This window comes from Molothrus aeneus, chromosome 7 (assembly GCF_037042795.1).
Source record: "Molothrus aeneus isolate 106 chromosome 7, BPBGC_Maene_1.0, whole genome shotgun sequence".
NCBI classification, from domain to species: Eukaryota; Metazoa; Chordata; class Aves; order Passeriformes; family Icteridae; genus Molothrus; species Molothrus aeneus.
Window position 1 is genome coordinate 7,434,346 of NC_089652.1, and position 16,349 is coordinate 7,450,694.

The 16,349-nt window shown below is 38.6% G+C and overlaps 1 protein-coding gene across 2 annotated transcripts in view; it reads right to left on the reverse strand.

Annotated features, from left to right (window-relative positions):
* Positions 1-6,602: 6,602 nt before the first annotated feature.
* CALCRL (calcitonin receptor like receptor) overlaps positions 6,603-16,349 on the reverse strand; it is a 62,952-nt gene continuing 53,205 nt past the window's right edge. For both annotated transcript variants that reach the window (XM_066553714.1, XM_066553715.1), the window contains exons 12-13: positions 16,260-16,301; positions 6,603-10,384 (exon numbers count right to left, since the gene is read on the reverse strand). In XM_066553714.1, the coding sequence (XP_066409811.1) occupies positions 10,169-10,384; positions 16,260-16,301 (258 nt within the window). In that variant the 3' untranslated portion in view covers positions 6,603-10,168. The remainder of the gene's footprint in view (positions 10,385-16,259; positions 16,302-16,349) is intronic.

Below are 16,349 nucleotides of genomic sequence, written 5' to 3' on the forward strand. Positions count from 1 at the left end.
TGAGAACATGTTGTTCTCACCATGCATTTGTTAGTGAGAGGATCTTCCTGTTCTCAATTTTTAAACAGTTATTTACACTTCACATGAGGAATAGTCTGTTGGGCCTTTCTCTGCAGTCAAAAGAACATACTAGATGATATTTCATGTATCTTTAGTATGTCCTTTGAGCTGCCTTGTTTAAAAAATGGAGTATAAAAATGGTGATACAGAAATGCCTGCCAGCATCCTCCTTTAAATTTAAACATCTCTCTTATGCAAGGAAGTGTAATTTTGGACCTGTAATTATCACACAGTGCAGATAATGCACTGGTCAAAATCACACTAGGTCTAGAAAAGGAGATTCACTGCAATACCCTGATGATGATGGCAATGAGGCAGCAGTGATAAAAACCCTCTAATCTTAGCAACAAGGGACCCATTTTTGCTGGGTACCCCTGTGTTCTCTCCTATTGTGCCCTGAAGCCAGATGTACATGTAATGATTTCAGTACATCACATCTTTCAGTTCATTGTGGGCCTGAGAACATAACGCAAAAGCCAGGTAAAGGTGGTAATTTCAGTGTCAGTTTTTAAAGGCATCATTAACGTGATTCTTTCATTGTGTATTTTAATGTACTTCAGAGCATATTTTCTCTCTTTGTTGTAATTCACATTCTCCTGTAGATGTCAATTATTTGAGACTTGAAGGAAATTTTGATTCTCTAAGTGTTCCTTGCTAAACGCACAGCATGTCCATCAGAGTGCACAGCTACCTTGCCCTTGATTAGAGGACACACCCCTATCAGGAATTTTAAAATCTGATGGTTTTCCTGCCTGTAGGTGATAATGCACTTTCAGAGGCTGCTTCAAATAAGTGCTGTAAAAGAAATGTATAGGACTTCAGCAAAGATATGGACAGAGCCCATACAGGAGAGTTAGAATGAACAGAGAGTCAGCTGGTCAAATGCAAAATGAGTTGGAAAAACCACAGATTCTGACTCATTCTGCATTTGACCAGCTGACTTCACTTGTGGTTGTTAAGAAAAACAGTAATTTTCTTCTTCCCAGTAATTTTTAAGAAGCTGGTGAATGGAACATGCCAAAAGTGTTCCATGGGCAGACTGCATGGATGCTGCTGGTTTGTGAAAATGATAACAGTGCTAGTTCAAGGAGTCGTGGAAGCAAGCAGGGAAAATTTGCTTCTTAAGTTTTATTTATTTAATGGTGCACACCCACCTGTATTTAACCCAAACTCACACTACTCCTCTGCAATTTAGTTAGTTGCAGTTCAGAAGGAACCACTACTAGCCTAATCATTCTATAGATTACTGCTTTCAGATGCAACCAAGGGAGACTTTATTAAGAAAGAATTTTCAACCTTTAAAAAGGTCGTGCTCAGTTCAGGACTGTTAGGATGGTCTGGATGTCTTATCCAAACTGCTCCACTTAAGTCTATGGGAACTTTCCTATCTAGCCTAGACAAAAGAGATAGTATTTAATTCTACAGTAAATACCTCAGACAGTAAGTCTTGCTTTAACAAAATAAGAATGATTTCTTTGTCTTGGCACTCTTTGTTGGGAACTGGGCTGGATGGCTAAGGAATTCATCGTGTAGAATCACTGTAGATAAGGCCAGATGATATCATGTTGAGCATAAAAGAAGGGAAATTAAAAAAAGAGAAGGTAAAAGAGATGTGTGGAGTTGCTGTCCCTTCCTCTCTGCTAAGTGGGCTGTGTCCACTGCTGCTAATGGAGGAAGCCTCAGGCTTACTTTTTTTTTTTTTCCTCTCATCAGCATGTCTGTGTCTGGAAAACCAGTGGGCATTGTCTGCAACTAGATGGGTGTGCAATTTGTCTTTATTCTAAACTGCAATTCTTTTACAAGGACAGAAGAGAGACTGTTTTTAGAATTCTTCAATCAGAGACAGTCCCCTTCTGTACAAGCATCTCTTTTATTCACTTTCTCTTTAGTTTGTGCTTTTTTTTTGTTTGGTTGGTTTGTTTTGTTTGTTTTTGTAACACTGCTCTATAAGCTTTGCATGCTAATGCTGTCTCTGGTCAGAGCCACAGAATGTTCTGGGCTGGAAGGGACCCACAAGGACCATTGGGTCCAACTCTAAAGGGAATGGTCTGTCCAGGGATTGAGCCCATGACCTTGGTGTTATTTGCTCTCAGTGTGCTCTGTATTTCAGTAATTCTATGCTTTATTTATTTTATGCTTCTGCTGCATTGGGAATAGGATAAATTCCTAGATTTGCCTGGCTTTCAATTTGCAGCCATCACTGCATTAGGAACTGTTGGGGATTCCTGCTCCCATCAGTTGTTTCAGCAGCACTAAAAGGCAAAAACAAGGAGTGCTTGAGGAGAAAGTCAGCTCAGCAGGGAGAGTCCAGCCAGAAGCCAGCTCTGTGCATTCTTCCTTGCAGGAAGGAGCAATGCCAGTTACTCCCAGTGCCAGAACAACTTTGCCTGGCAAATGAGTGAGGTAAAGGCTCTCTGAGGCTGCACTTCCTTCATCCCTGTGCCATGAAACTCAGGGAGTGCTGGTGACTGCCCCCCTGCACTACTCCTGCACAGCTGGGAAAGGATGCTGGGCTGGAGCAGTTTCCATCTCCAGTTTCCATCTTTGGGGACGGCTGGTGGAAAGGAAAGCATCTTGCAGAACACAGATTACTGCTGGGGCCTGGCCTTTGGTGAATACTAAGAAATGTGAGGAAGATTTTATTTGAAATAATAAAAATCGTGGCAGTGCTGGAGAAATACTGAGACCTGAGGTGCTGGGACAGGCAGTAAGGTGTAAAACTCAAAATTTTTTGCTGGAATTTAAATAGAAAATATATTTTACCACTTTAAATGCTTGTACTTCTAAAAAAACCCTCACTTTATGTGGCTTAAAAGATAAAAATCTTTTTCCATTATATAATGAAAACATAATTATATAATGAAAACATAATTATAAGTAGTGCTGTTGTTGTCTGCAACAAAAACACATTTAGAGAGTTTTGCTACTAGCATGTTTCTATTTTTGCTTTCAATATTTTCATTATTTCTGTGAAAGCTTCCTGATTGAACCTTCTTCTCTCAGAATTTTTTACACATGAATTGCAGATCATTCTAATAAGCATTTTAATTACAGCTAGAGAAGACTATTTAGAGCACTCCTGACTGTTAGAAACAAGTCCATGTGGGGAAAAATAAGAGGTAATTAGTTTTACATGAAAAATAGCTGCTGTCATTTTCCACTGACAGAAGGAAAGGAAAACAATTTTTACACCTCATACCAAATACACACTTGGACTGGAAAGGACTGTTTGGCTCAGAGTCCATACCTTGAATTTATCTGAAATTTAACTAGTTGTACTACAGGTATTTGCTATGAAAATTTTGAAGGCCTTGATATTCTAACTTTCTAAATTCTTGTAGCAAGTAATTATCTTGCATCATCTGGATAAAGAGTATCCCGGTTATGTTAAATAGAGATGCTTTTTGTAAGAAGGCATTTTGAAGGCATTGATATTCTAACTTTCTAAATTCTTACAGCAAGCCCATTGCATCATCTGGATAAAGAGCATCCCAGTTATGTTAAATGGAGATGCTTTTTGTAAGAGGGTTGGAAATATGAAAATCAAGGCATTGTCAGTGCACTGTGCTATAACCCAATGGAATAGTATAAATAAATAATAAACTAGTAAAAATAAATAGTGAAAAAAATAGTAAAATAGTATAAATAAATAAATAATAAACTTGAGGAATTTTCAGGTCATCTCAGACCGAGAGCTCTTGCTGTGAATTTTCTTGTTGCAGATCCTGAAGTATCTCTGGTGGCTGAATGCCTGCAGGCTCTGGAAGCAAACCCTGGAGTAAGGAAATTTTTACTGCAATCATCTGCCCAAACTATGCCAGAAGGAGCCAGTGCTTGAGGACAGCTGCTGGAGGGCAGTTGGCATCCCAGGATGGGAGTTGCTGGTGAGGAACAGGAACAGGTCAGGTATGGGCCCTGCTCTGTGGCTGCAGATCCCTCCAGGACGCCCTGCCAAATGCACTTTGGGGATCTCTACTAAGTGTGCAGTATCTGCCTCCTGTTCAAGGTTAGCTAAGGAAAATGGGATGGAGTATGTGTGTTCCTAGCTCTTCTCTGATGTTTCAGGTCTACATCCAGGGCAGTGTAAGGGACAAAGTCATTATAATTTCTCTAAGTCTATAAATATGTGGTTTGAAAGGCAGAAATGCTCTGCTTTGAAAACTTTTATACCACATTAAAAAAATAGGCACAGAACAGTTTATTCTGCTTTTTGTCCCCTTTGCTCTAATGCCCTCATACCTAGCAATGTTTTTTTATCATCACCATATTTATTGTGTTAACTCTCAGATAGATATTACTGTTTAGTGCAAGCTATTTTTTGTAGCATCTAAATATTGTTCCCTGCTTATCCAGTATTTTGTTTTCTTAAATATTTAGATGCAAAGGTACTGGAGATAAATGGAACAAAATGGAACAGCTGTCTATGGACTTCACTGTGTCAGACACCAGCACTTTACAGTGATCCCTGTCCAGTGCATGGAGAGCCTTTGGGAGGAGTTTCTCTGCTACAGGCAAACATTTGTCACCTTTCATTTGCAAATATCAAGGTAAGGAACCAAACAAATACATGAATACTTGTGTTCAAGCCTGTTTTCTCCTTTGATAATTTGTGCATGGCTTATGATTATGTATTTGCTGTACAGCTTTGGGATTCCCTGCTGGACTCTGCCCCAAGCACTGGCCAAGGGCCCACTGGCTCCAAACCAGTTCTCTGTATAGAAGGGTTTGCTCCTGGCTCCTTCACAGGGAAGAACTCAATTTAGATTGCCTGAATCCACCAATAAAACTTGGATTCTCCAGACAGCACCAGTACCTCTGGGCACTTTTTCCCTTGTGGCAATTTTTCATTTTGATACCGATTGTGAAATCTGAATTTCCAGGAAAGATCGTTCATCTTAAGTCAGGAATTAACAATAGTGTGCAAGCACTTTTCAGAAAACTGGCTTTAATTTTTTTTGTATTTGTAGTTACGCTTCAAAGGAATTAGCAATAATCATATGATCTTTTCTCTTTCTAAGAGTTTGTATTTAGAGTGGTGAATCTTGTTGAGGGGAAGAAAACTTTGAAGTAGTCATTAGAAGCAGTGGCTGAAAATATATTTAATATTTAGGGGGCAGTGATAAAACTGAGTTTAATTAAAAAAGAATCTTGTATGTTATTTGCCTCAAATGAAGCATGAACTCCATGTGGATGAATTGGAATTGTTCATTTAGGGAGTATGGTTTAAAAGATGTTAAAGAGCTCCAGCTGTAGGGTGATTGATAGATAATTGTAATTATAAACAGGGGTCTGTCACTGCTGCACTTGCAGTCAGACTCACTTTGGAATGGATCTCTAGTTCAGAATGAATTTTGTATTTTGTTGGCACATGGACGTTCAGAGTCAGATCATTTTCAAAAGCTAAAACTTTGGTTTAGAACTGTGACTTTAATGGTGACTGCCACAACAAGAATGTGCAAGAAACACTATTGGAGTAATTGGAATATTTTCAAAGGCAGTAATCTTTGTATCTTGCAGAGAGTGGAACTGGATTCTGTGCCAATATTGATAGGATATTGCTAAGTTTGTTTGAATATCTTATGCTTCCCCTATAAAATTATATAGGAAGTGCAAGGATCACAGTTTAGTCTGAGGGAGTTAGGATGCTGGGTTTAATTTTGCTTTTTAATTGCTATTGGGAACCTGCATATACTGCACTGGAAAATGCTACTGTAACTGTCATTTATGTTCCTTTTCTACTGCTGTGTGTGAGTTACAAAAAAAATGTAAGGAGAAACTTTTGGATTTACTTCTTCTCTACAATTACTTGTATAATTGTTAAATGGACCAGTTCTAACTCTGTACCTACAGAGAATCAGTAACGGGGGAATATTGGTAGAGAACTGAAGGAACAGACGTGACTTAAGAGTCTGTAACAATTTCCACTGCCTGACATTTGGTCCCAGGAACTGAGAATCAGAAAAACCTACTGCAATTACAGGAAGGAGTCATGAAGTGAGGCAGGAGATTGTGCATTTCTTGGATGGATATTGGCTCTTTAAATAGGGATAACAGGCACACAGCATTATTAACACCCAGTATTTAAGATCCCCTGGTGTTGTTCAATATTCCTTGGGTTTTTTATTTGAGTTCAGGTTTGCTTATCTACTTCCTCCTCAACTGAGGAGATTAAGAAGACAGACACACCCAATTTAGTCTCTGCTGTTAGTTCCTGATGAAACAGACATTTGGGCTTAATGTAAGTAAGTATTAACAACTTTTTATTAAAAGGTGGATTAAGAAGACAAGAAATAGGAATATTAAACTTTCAGGTAAATAATTTTATGTCCAGTCATCTTATATTATCTGTACAAACTTCCTGCAGAAATTCATCTCTCTAGTATTAAATATAAGTATTGAAAAACACTTAAAAGCACAACAATTGTTAGTAACTCTATGTAATTACTTTCTCCCTGGGTTAATATTTAACTAGCACAGAGTTAAGACATCTGTGAAAGCCAATTTAGATCAGCTTTGTTATATTACAGCACAAGAGAGATGAATAAATTGAGTAATATTTTATTGATCAGAAACAATACTTTTCTCAGCAATTAAAATGCATGATTCATATGAACAAGGTGAAAATGAAACATCCAAAAAAATAACTTCACATTTTTTCCATTTTCTTCTTAGTGTAAGCAATAAATACAATGCCATAGCTTCTATTAATCTTATTTACATAGTACAATAAATGAATGTTGCCTGGTTGCCAGCCCAAATGTTTCTTGACATCAAAAGGAGTACATGTTGCAGCATTTCTACAGCCAAATACTCTTGTAGATCACCACCCTGAAAAACTGAATAATATAAATGCCAACATTAAAAAACCTACTGAGGGACCCTGCAATGCAGCCATTTATTAATTGAAGACAGTAGCATTAAAAATAGACATTTTCTCTCATTGAATCATAACATGCTGGTGTTACAGATAAAAAATATAAGACAACTATTGCTGTAGCCCCGGTAGATTGATACAATAAATCCTCACTAAATAAAAAAAAGAAACAGCAAATAATAACAGGTACTAAACAAATAATAATCTGCATGTTCAAAGGAATCTCACAGCCCTACCAAAAGAGATTTTACTTCCATCCCAGAGAAGACAGCCATGGACTACAACATTCTGTAAAGTAGAAGAGAGCCATGAGAAATCAGCATAAAAATTTGATTTTAACTTATGGTGACAGAAAAACATTTTAAGAATCAGACCCTTCTCTTAGCTATGTAGAAACTGAAAAAAGGTGAGGTAGGAAGACAAAATAAGGAATTGGTATTTTCCAATGCAAATTAGATTATCTAACCTCAGCAGGAGAGGGGAATACAGCTCTGCTATACCCTGTGACCCTTCACAGCCAGAAAGATTTTCTTGCACCGCCAGCTGGCTGTATTTCTTTTCCAAAGTGAAAATGGGGGGGCATGTGCCTAGAAGGAAGCTGTGATTGTCCACCTAGAATTAGGGTTCTTTCTGAATAAAACCAATTTTCCCTCGTAAATTATAATTACACATTTCTCTAATAGAAATATATATTAAATGACAAAATCTGTAGTCTGTTAAATTTGAACTGCCTCTCTGAAATTGAAGCTTAATTAAAGTCTAATACTGTATCACACTCTAAACCAACATCTCTGTGTTAATTACAGCAACAATCCACCAGGTACCATGAAATAATTGTCTAGTAATGTGCCATAAATGGTTTACAGCACATTGAAATGGACAGACACCTGTCTGGACTTTGAATCTCAGTGGTACCTGCAGATTGTGCAAAGGGAACTCAAGACAGATTTATACCAGCTGATGATCTGGTCCCACAAATGTAAAGCTGCTACACTGGGCTCTTCTGCACCACTGATATCTTCAGAACATGACACAAATGTTAAGTAACACTACAAAGATCAGCAAGCAGAGTTGTAAATAACCTCTAGTCATGTTGTAGTAGACAGTGTTGCTGTCATTCTTAAAATTTGAGACCGTGACATCTGATTGCCAGATCTCACACTACTCTACACAATCCAACAGATTCTTCAAATCATCTCCATCAACTGACCAACCAGTTCTGCAGAAAAGGAGAAATCTTCATTTGTGCATCCTAGCTGAAATTCTATATTGTGAAACGCTATCATTAATAAAACACTTCCTATGTTCAATTTCCAGACATAAGAACTGTAAAAAAAACTAAAGAAAGGTGCAAGTGGTAGGACCTTGCCATGTCCTCCTAATGTTTTCTTTGTAAGTACAAAGCACTAAACTCCTTATGAAGTCACAAAGTAATAAACACTGAAAATTACCTAGACACTTTTGAAGCATAGAGAAAAGCTACTGACAAAAATGTTTAAATGTCAAAGTCAAGGTGGCTTGTATACAATAATTTTGTATGCAAAATTATTTCAAACTGGTCTCAGAAAGAACTGTCTTCCAATTTTTTGACTGGACTACATCCATCAGAAATATGTTCATTAGCAAAACAGTCTGTTACAGTTCCAGCATCTACTTTTTCTTCTGCCTAATTTTGGTTTTTCAAGTAGATTTATCTGCAAATGAAATGTATAAAATTTTTTCTTACATTTTTAATTTTCAGTGAACTCACCTCGTTTCATGCCCTCATTCTTGAGCATTTTTGTCATTTCACTTAACAAAACTACTATTTCTTTAAAGCATAAAGATTTAAGAAAAATATAAGTTTCTATAAAGATACATTTTCTCAAGACCTTCCTGACAACCTCCTAGTTTTCAGTGAGACCTTTATGCACCAGCCAAACCAAAGAAACAACAGATAAAGTACTGTTCTTAGCTAATTAACTGAGATAGAAATTCAGAATCAACCAATCTGAAATAATATCGAAATTCTCAATCCATAAAGTTTTGAACCTTTGTAATACAAAACTTATACTGGATTTTCCAGATAATGAGAATAACTAACATTAGTTTGCTTGGTTAGTCTGAGTCTTATACTGGCTTAAAAGGTAGTATAACATGTGCACTGTGTTCAGTCTTGCACACTCACCTCAGACAGCAGAAACAGCCACAAAATTAACCAAAACTTTGCCCCAAGAATGAAGGAATAAGTTATCAAGCATATGGCCAGAGAAATACATAAAAATAAAATCAGAACAATGCCACAAGGAATTCTGTACATGATCTTCTCCAGTTGAGTAAATTCCTTAAGCATACAGTAAAGTTCCACCAGCTGCAGTTACTACGAGTGTCTGGAGGGACTTACAGTGACTCAGGTTACTCCTTTGCTCTCTGGCAGTGAGGCCTCATCAGTCTTGTCTTTGTTAAATCCAGAAGAAACTTCCATACAATTCAGGAGAAGGAGATACTTCTGAATATCCTGAAATAGCTTCAATAAAATTGCTCAAATCTTGGTGCAAGATAGTACATTGCAGTACAGAAGTACATGAAGGCTCACACTGGAAGTGGTGTCTCTGTGCTTGGTGTAAAACAGTGGGAAGAAAACAAACTGGCCAAACCAAAGCAAAACATCAATCTCTTTACCCAAAACAGCAGTATCTATCTTTGAATCTGTTACCTCAGACTACCTGTCAGGATTTTTGACAGCCAAATAAATACTGGACCAAAAAAAGAACCTGGAAAACTTCTTGCTATTATTGCACCTACTTAAACCATTTTGCTTTGCTCTATTTTAGGTTGAATTAAGACAACAGAGTACGGTATTTACACTCTAAGATTCTATAGGCAAAAGAAGTGGCTTCAACACAGCACAGTCTTATACAAACTTCCAAGAAAATAAGAAATCCTTCATTGATTCCCTTTGTACAAAAATTTGCCAACTTTGTCTACACAGTAGAAACTGAAGAGGCAAAGTTTTTATCCTTGTATAAATGCACATACATATATAGATATATATGCACAGATGTCCATACTGTATAGATACACAAACACAAACAGCAGTATATATGCACGTGTGTATACACACACACACACATACACATGAGAAACATGTCGGTTTAGGAGAAGAACATACCCCAAGGTAGCTGAGATCTTCTGGCCATGAAGTCACTGGATCAGCTGTGGATTGGCACAAGGCATGGGAGAGGGGGCAGCCCCTCAGCCATAGAGCTTCTCAGTCTTGAGACTGTCCATGTCGTGGTAGCCCTTGCCGTTGAGGTGCTCGCTGGCGCAGTCGTGGCCGTAGCCGTAGCCCTGCACGTCGCTGATGGTGGACACGGTGTAGGAGGCCGTGCGCATGGCGTCCGAGTGGCTGAAGCTGTGCTCAAACTGGATCTTGTACTGGTTCCAGTGCCTCCTCAGCACTGCCTGCACCTGTGCCCCCACACAAAGCAAAATGCACGTAAACCACGGCTCAGGGGCTTGGTCGTTTGTCTCTTTGTTCTTTGTCTCAGCAAATGGGGCAGCAAGGCTCAGGAATCCTGGGCAAGGATACCTACCTACATGCCATTTAGCACTTGAGGCATTCTGAATTATTCACCACTTAGGTAAGCACAATTTTTCAGCAAATTTGGTGTGAAGTAATGGTACTTTACAATTGTAGTGTACTAGCTGCTCAGACAAAGCACAGGTTACAGGAGGAACAGCAGCCACACAATTTTCTGCTTCCTCCCCTGGGAACTGCAATCCATAATAGGACTCTGCAATCCAGACTGGAAACAGAGGTAAAAAAGGTAATTTCTTTTCATCATTAGTTTCAAAAGGCCATATCCTCAGTATCTTTAAATTAATTTACTCTCAACAAACCATAATTTACATTTGCTGTAATCATTACATGATTTTAGCACAAGTCGGTCTTTTGGCACAAGTCATTACATGATTTTGGTCACAAGTCAGTCTTTCCCAATTTCTGACCATACCTTAAGCAAATGACAAGAAGGACAAATTCCTGAACTCCACATTTCTAGCAGAGTTAAAAATAAAGCTGATAAAATAGCTGAAGGCCCCATTGGTTTACATGTCTCCACTGAAAGGATGTGATGTTTGTCATGGCCTTCCTCCCCTCCAATATGGTTAAACACCTGTGCAGAGTGGAGCCATGAAGTGTCACATTCATGAAATTCCCACAGAATTAGTCTTTCAGGGCAGATGCCAAGTGGGGAATGCTAACAATGGTAACAGCTCCCGTTGTTGCTTTTTCAAACATTTTTCTACCTTAAAAAAACTGCCTACAGGTCATGCATATTTAATTTCCTTTTCAGTCAAACTTTGTACAGAAAGCAGTCCTATCTGCTAACCAGTGAACAGTGACTGCCCCAGTTAATTGTTGATATTGTGGGTAAATATTTTTAGGATTTTCCATATGTCTTCAGGGCTTATGTTTGCTTTCCATTTCCCTCACACAATGGCTCCTTTTGTCTAATTTTACTCTGGCTTTAATCATGAAAAATAAAAATAAATACAAGAAAAGGGATGTAGTTTTTAGACTTCCTGCAGTCTGGTATCAGAAACCTCTGTTTAAAGGAGGACTTCATTATTTTCAAATCCTTCACAAGGAAATGTTAGAGTAAGGAAAGAAGTATCAACCAATTAACATTACAAATTAGCATTTTAGGGCAAAGGAAGTGCTTTCTTACTGTTCATAAAAACTTTCTAATCCACTCCAAACATCTAAACACAAATCTTCAAACACTGAGAAATCAATTATCTTAATAATTTTGAGTTTCAGATCTTACTGCTTTTCATATCAAAATTGTGTACTTATTTAGAGCCTAAAGGCTGAGTTCTGGTTTCAGCATGGGAAGCTTTTGATTAATCAGTATATGTATTGCATAGAACCTTAGAATAGAGCAAATACAGAACCTTAAGTCTTTGCACAATTTGAATCCATCTCCTGTAATCTATCATAAAGCCAAGACAAGGAGCATATTCAAAATTCCAGCTTTTCCAAGAGGGAAGCTTGGAATTTAGTTTGGAATCAATCAATCTGTGTTCATCACTAAGCTATGTGATATTTGCTCTCCTTTCACAGTCAGTTATTTCAATAAGTTCAGAGTTTGAATGTAGACACACATGCAAAAAATTACACATTGAGCAATTTTCACTGTAGACAAGACAGACTGGAGGTGGGGAAAATGCCAGCAACTGGAACTAAATGGCTTAACAAGGTCAAAGAAGTCTCTTGGCAGAGCTGGGAGATTAACTAGGCTTGCCAAATTACACACTCCACTCCTCTCTCACACTTCTCCTGGTTCCTTCAGTAACAACTGTTCATCTTATTCTTGCTTGTTAATAGCATTGGTTAACCAATCCTAAAGCATTCCATAGCTCCTGAGAGCCACCAGCATCCCTGCAAGACAAGTGTCTTGGGGCTAGTGCCAGGGCAAAGCAGTCCAACTGCCCCATGCCAGGGACAGAGCTATAAAAGGGTTTCCTGCGTGGGCAAAGAGCATTTCCTCTCTGCCTGCCCCAGTGCCCATCATGCTCTCTCCATGCATTTCTGACTGAGCCCCTATTCCTGGCATTCTTCCCAAAGCCTCTCCATACTGCTGAATCAGGACTGCACCCCTGTCCTGCTGGTGTGTCTCTTCTTGGAGGGTCTTGTATCATTTCATCTGTTGTGAGAGGCTTTCAGTCTTCTCTAACCTTCCAACCATTTATAGAAAAAAATGGGGAAAATCACTTACACTCTGTTTAACAACATGTGTGTCTGCTCACAAAGTGAGAATAGAACTTTTACCACTTTCTCCTCAGCTTTGAGCAGTGACACAGAGCTGTAAATTCAGCTCAGGAGGGGCAGAACTTTGTAAATTTGTTTCAAGAAAGGATATTAAGGAAAGCATTTAATGAAAAAATATTGTAATAATATAATTGTGTTTCTCAGTCATTAACAGAGATGCTGGTCCCAGCTGGAAGAGTCTCTCTTTCTTTCTCACCTTATAACTAAATAATGGCTGGATTTGATGAGTTTGCAGGAAGGACTCCTTCCAGACAGCCCTATAACACTGGTAGCTTGATGCTGGATACCAGACAAATTAAACAGCTCAGTAGCCAACCAGGAGAAAAAAAAAAAACCAAACCAAACCACAACACAGCCTCATCTATCTCATCTATTGTACAACAGATTGTATAACCTTGCAAACCTGAGAATATGATCTTCATGGCAACATTTCTATGGAGCAGAAGGGAAATGAAGGGAAAAAAGCAAACAAACCCCACAAGGTTTACACAGATCGTGTAGGTCATTACAGCATCTGCTATTAAAATTTCAACAGGAATCTTCCTACTGGTTGATCAGAGATCTGGGACAAGCTTCTCCTCTGAGCACAGCCTGTATGACCCCAAAAGCCACTCCAGGCCATCTGAAGCTGGCAAACCTGATGTGTTGAGAGCATCTCACTGTGGGCTGCTGGCCCATGAGCAGACTGGCTGAGTGTCCTTGGGGAAGCCCTGCCACAGAGAATCCAAGCTGAAGGGCTTGCACATCCACCCTGGCTGGAGGAGCTCTGTGGCCAGCAGCTGCAGTGCCTGCAAGAACTGGATTTGACAGGCCATCCCTGGCTGCTCTGCTCAGCAAACTGGAGATGTTCCTTGGCTACAGCCAGCAGCACATACCAGCTATTTTTCTTACACTTCTTAATTCAACTTCACTGAAGTTCTAACCTAGCAGATCACTTCCTTTCACTTTTTAGCCAGTAAGTGTCTTGCTTGAACAGGATTTAGCTGCTGATATCTGGTACACACTAAAATGTACAGTAACAGGCTAAGACTTAGAAAGAAACTAGTGCTTTTAGCATTTTTTAATTGCTAATACCCTCAGCCTGCAGTCCCACTTGCTGGGGCTGGAACCTTTTAGGAGAAAAAGGAGAAAAAGGAAAGACATTTTTTCTGTGCTGGGCATTTTTCCCTACCTACATTCTCCCTCTTTGCATTTCCTTACTGATACAGTTGTTCATAAAGCACTAAGTCCTTTCTTGATCAAGGTTTACTGAAAATAATTTTTAAAAAAGCAAATAGTGATCACTGAACCCAAAAATGGTTTAAAAAGAATAAATTTCCACTCTCTAGAGAGCAAATACAGACATATATTTTTAACTTAGTCAAGGTCTATGGTCTAAAAACTGAACTCCTAAATTAATAAATGTTAAAATACCTACGTCTTCCTTTAAATATTGTTCTGCCAGTAGATATTCAAGCAGTGATTCACTTATTAGCATTTGCAGGAGTTGTGGAAGAGCTCATCTTTTACCACTGATGAGCCCATGGTGAATTAAGGGCATGACTCAGGTTTGGTTTTTCTTACACAGCAGAATAGGATATGTTAAAAAATATGAGTTTGTAACAATGAAATATTAACAGCAACAGGAATAGATTCCAAAATCAATCATAATTTAAAATTAAAAACAGCCTTGGAAGAAGCACAAGGATGAAGATAGAACTGAGAAGTGGACAGTATTTTTTCATAAAAACTGCAGAAATTTCACGGTTTTCCACCCCTCCTCAATTTTCTGCTGGAGCAGAACAAACTTATTTTTTTCAAAATAGCTGTTTTTAGAAGGCATTCTGAACTATACTATGGCATTGTGAAGGCATCCTGAACTTTCTGCTCTGTAGAAGGGAAAAAGTGTGTGAAATGACAATGCAGAGTGAGGGCGAGTGATCAGATCCAATCCAGAACACTTAATGATGTTCTTGTTTTGAAATAAATGTATGAGTAGAGACTTGAACCTGCATCTAGTCTATGGTAAAATCAGATCAAAGCCCCTCCCCCAGACAAAGCCTATCTTCATCTTTTCTGGCTTCTTGGCAAAAAAAAAAAAAAAAAATCAGTGAGGCTCATGCATTTGGGTGGGGGGATGCACAACAAAGACACACAAATAAACCTTCAAAGCCCATGGTAGTCTCATTGCAATTCTGTCAGCTTTGGACTTGGGAAGAGAAGGAAGGGCAATCTACACTAATCAATTCTAGCATTAGTGAAATATTTACCTTTGAGTAAAAATTACGGCCTAATAACACTATAGAACCATACTGACACCATTTTAGAACATCTGATAAAAAACCCTAAGGGTTCAGTCTGAGGAAAACATCTGGTTACTCCCAAATTTCTGCTTACATCCTACACTGTAACCACACTAAATGTAGAACAAATGAGCAAACAGATGTGTAGGAATAAGTATAGGACTGTGATTGTTCCTCTGCCAAAAGTGTTGGCAAATTACCAGTTAGTTTTTTTGGTGGGGGTAGTTTTGTTCATTTGTTTGGGGTTGCTGAGATTTTTTTTGCAAACAAGAGCAACATTAACAATTTCAGATATATTTTTTTAGCCTTCCTACTACTTTGATCTCTGACACTAAGCCTCTGAAAGTGTACTCTCTACAGCCTGGGGCAAGAGTTTCTACATGAAAGTCACCCTGTGCACTCCAGGGACCTTGAGCTAGCCAAAATAACAGCAAAGCTTGTTAGCTTCAACAGGATCAATACCATCTATTGCTGACACCTGGCACAATCCTCTAATTTCAGAATGAGGTCTGTCCTTGGAACTGGCTGATCATGGTGCCTTAAACACGTACTTGTGATCCACACAAATTCCTGCTACAAGTGCACCAAGCTGTTAAGGTCTGACTGTTGCTTTTCACTTGTGCTAAAAAACACTTTTCCAAACCTCAGCCTAAAATTTTCCCAGAGAGCCTCATAAAACAATCCCAGACTCATAGAGGGAGTTTGGTTGGAAGAAACCTTAGTGACCATCTAATTCCAGCCCCCTGCCATGGGGTACAGCCATACCCCAGCCCAGCAACACCTGTGCAGTGTGGTCCTGTTCCTGCTACAGAAGGACCAAGCAGTGATTCTCCAGGATAACATCTGTACAGCTTCCAACACAGACAAATACACCTTCTGAGTTTTTCCAGACCAAAAAAGCCTTCTGGGTGTTGAACTGCTTTTCAGTGTTATGATATCTATCTGGACTTTATAGCAAAGTAACAACTTTCTTCAATTTCTTAATCAAGACAAATGTGTAATAGGTCAGCACCCAAGAATCAGTCCTAACACACTTAATGGTGCCGTGAATGATCCCACAGTCCTTTCCAAGCTCTGCTCTTAGCATCCTGATACTTTGCTTTCTTATTTTAATTTACACAAATTTAGACATAAAATTAAAAACTAAAAAGAAAATACTACCACCTCCTCAATTGCTGAAACAAAAAAAGAAAAATTATTATAGATATAGTAAAAGCTGTTACTCTACCTCGCCATTGAAGAAGCAGAAAATTGTAGCCACCAGTAGACCCTGTAAAATAAAACCAAAGATTTTGCTTTAATTCATATGCATATGGGC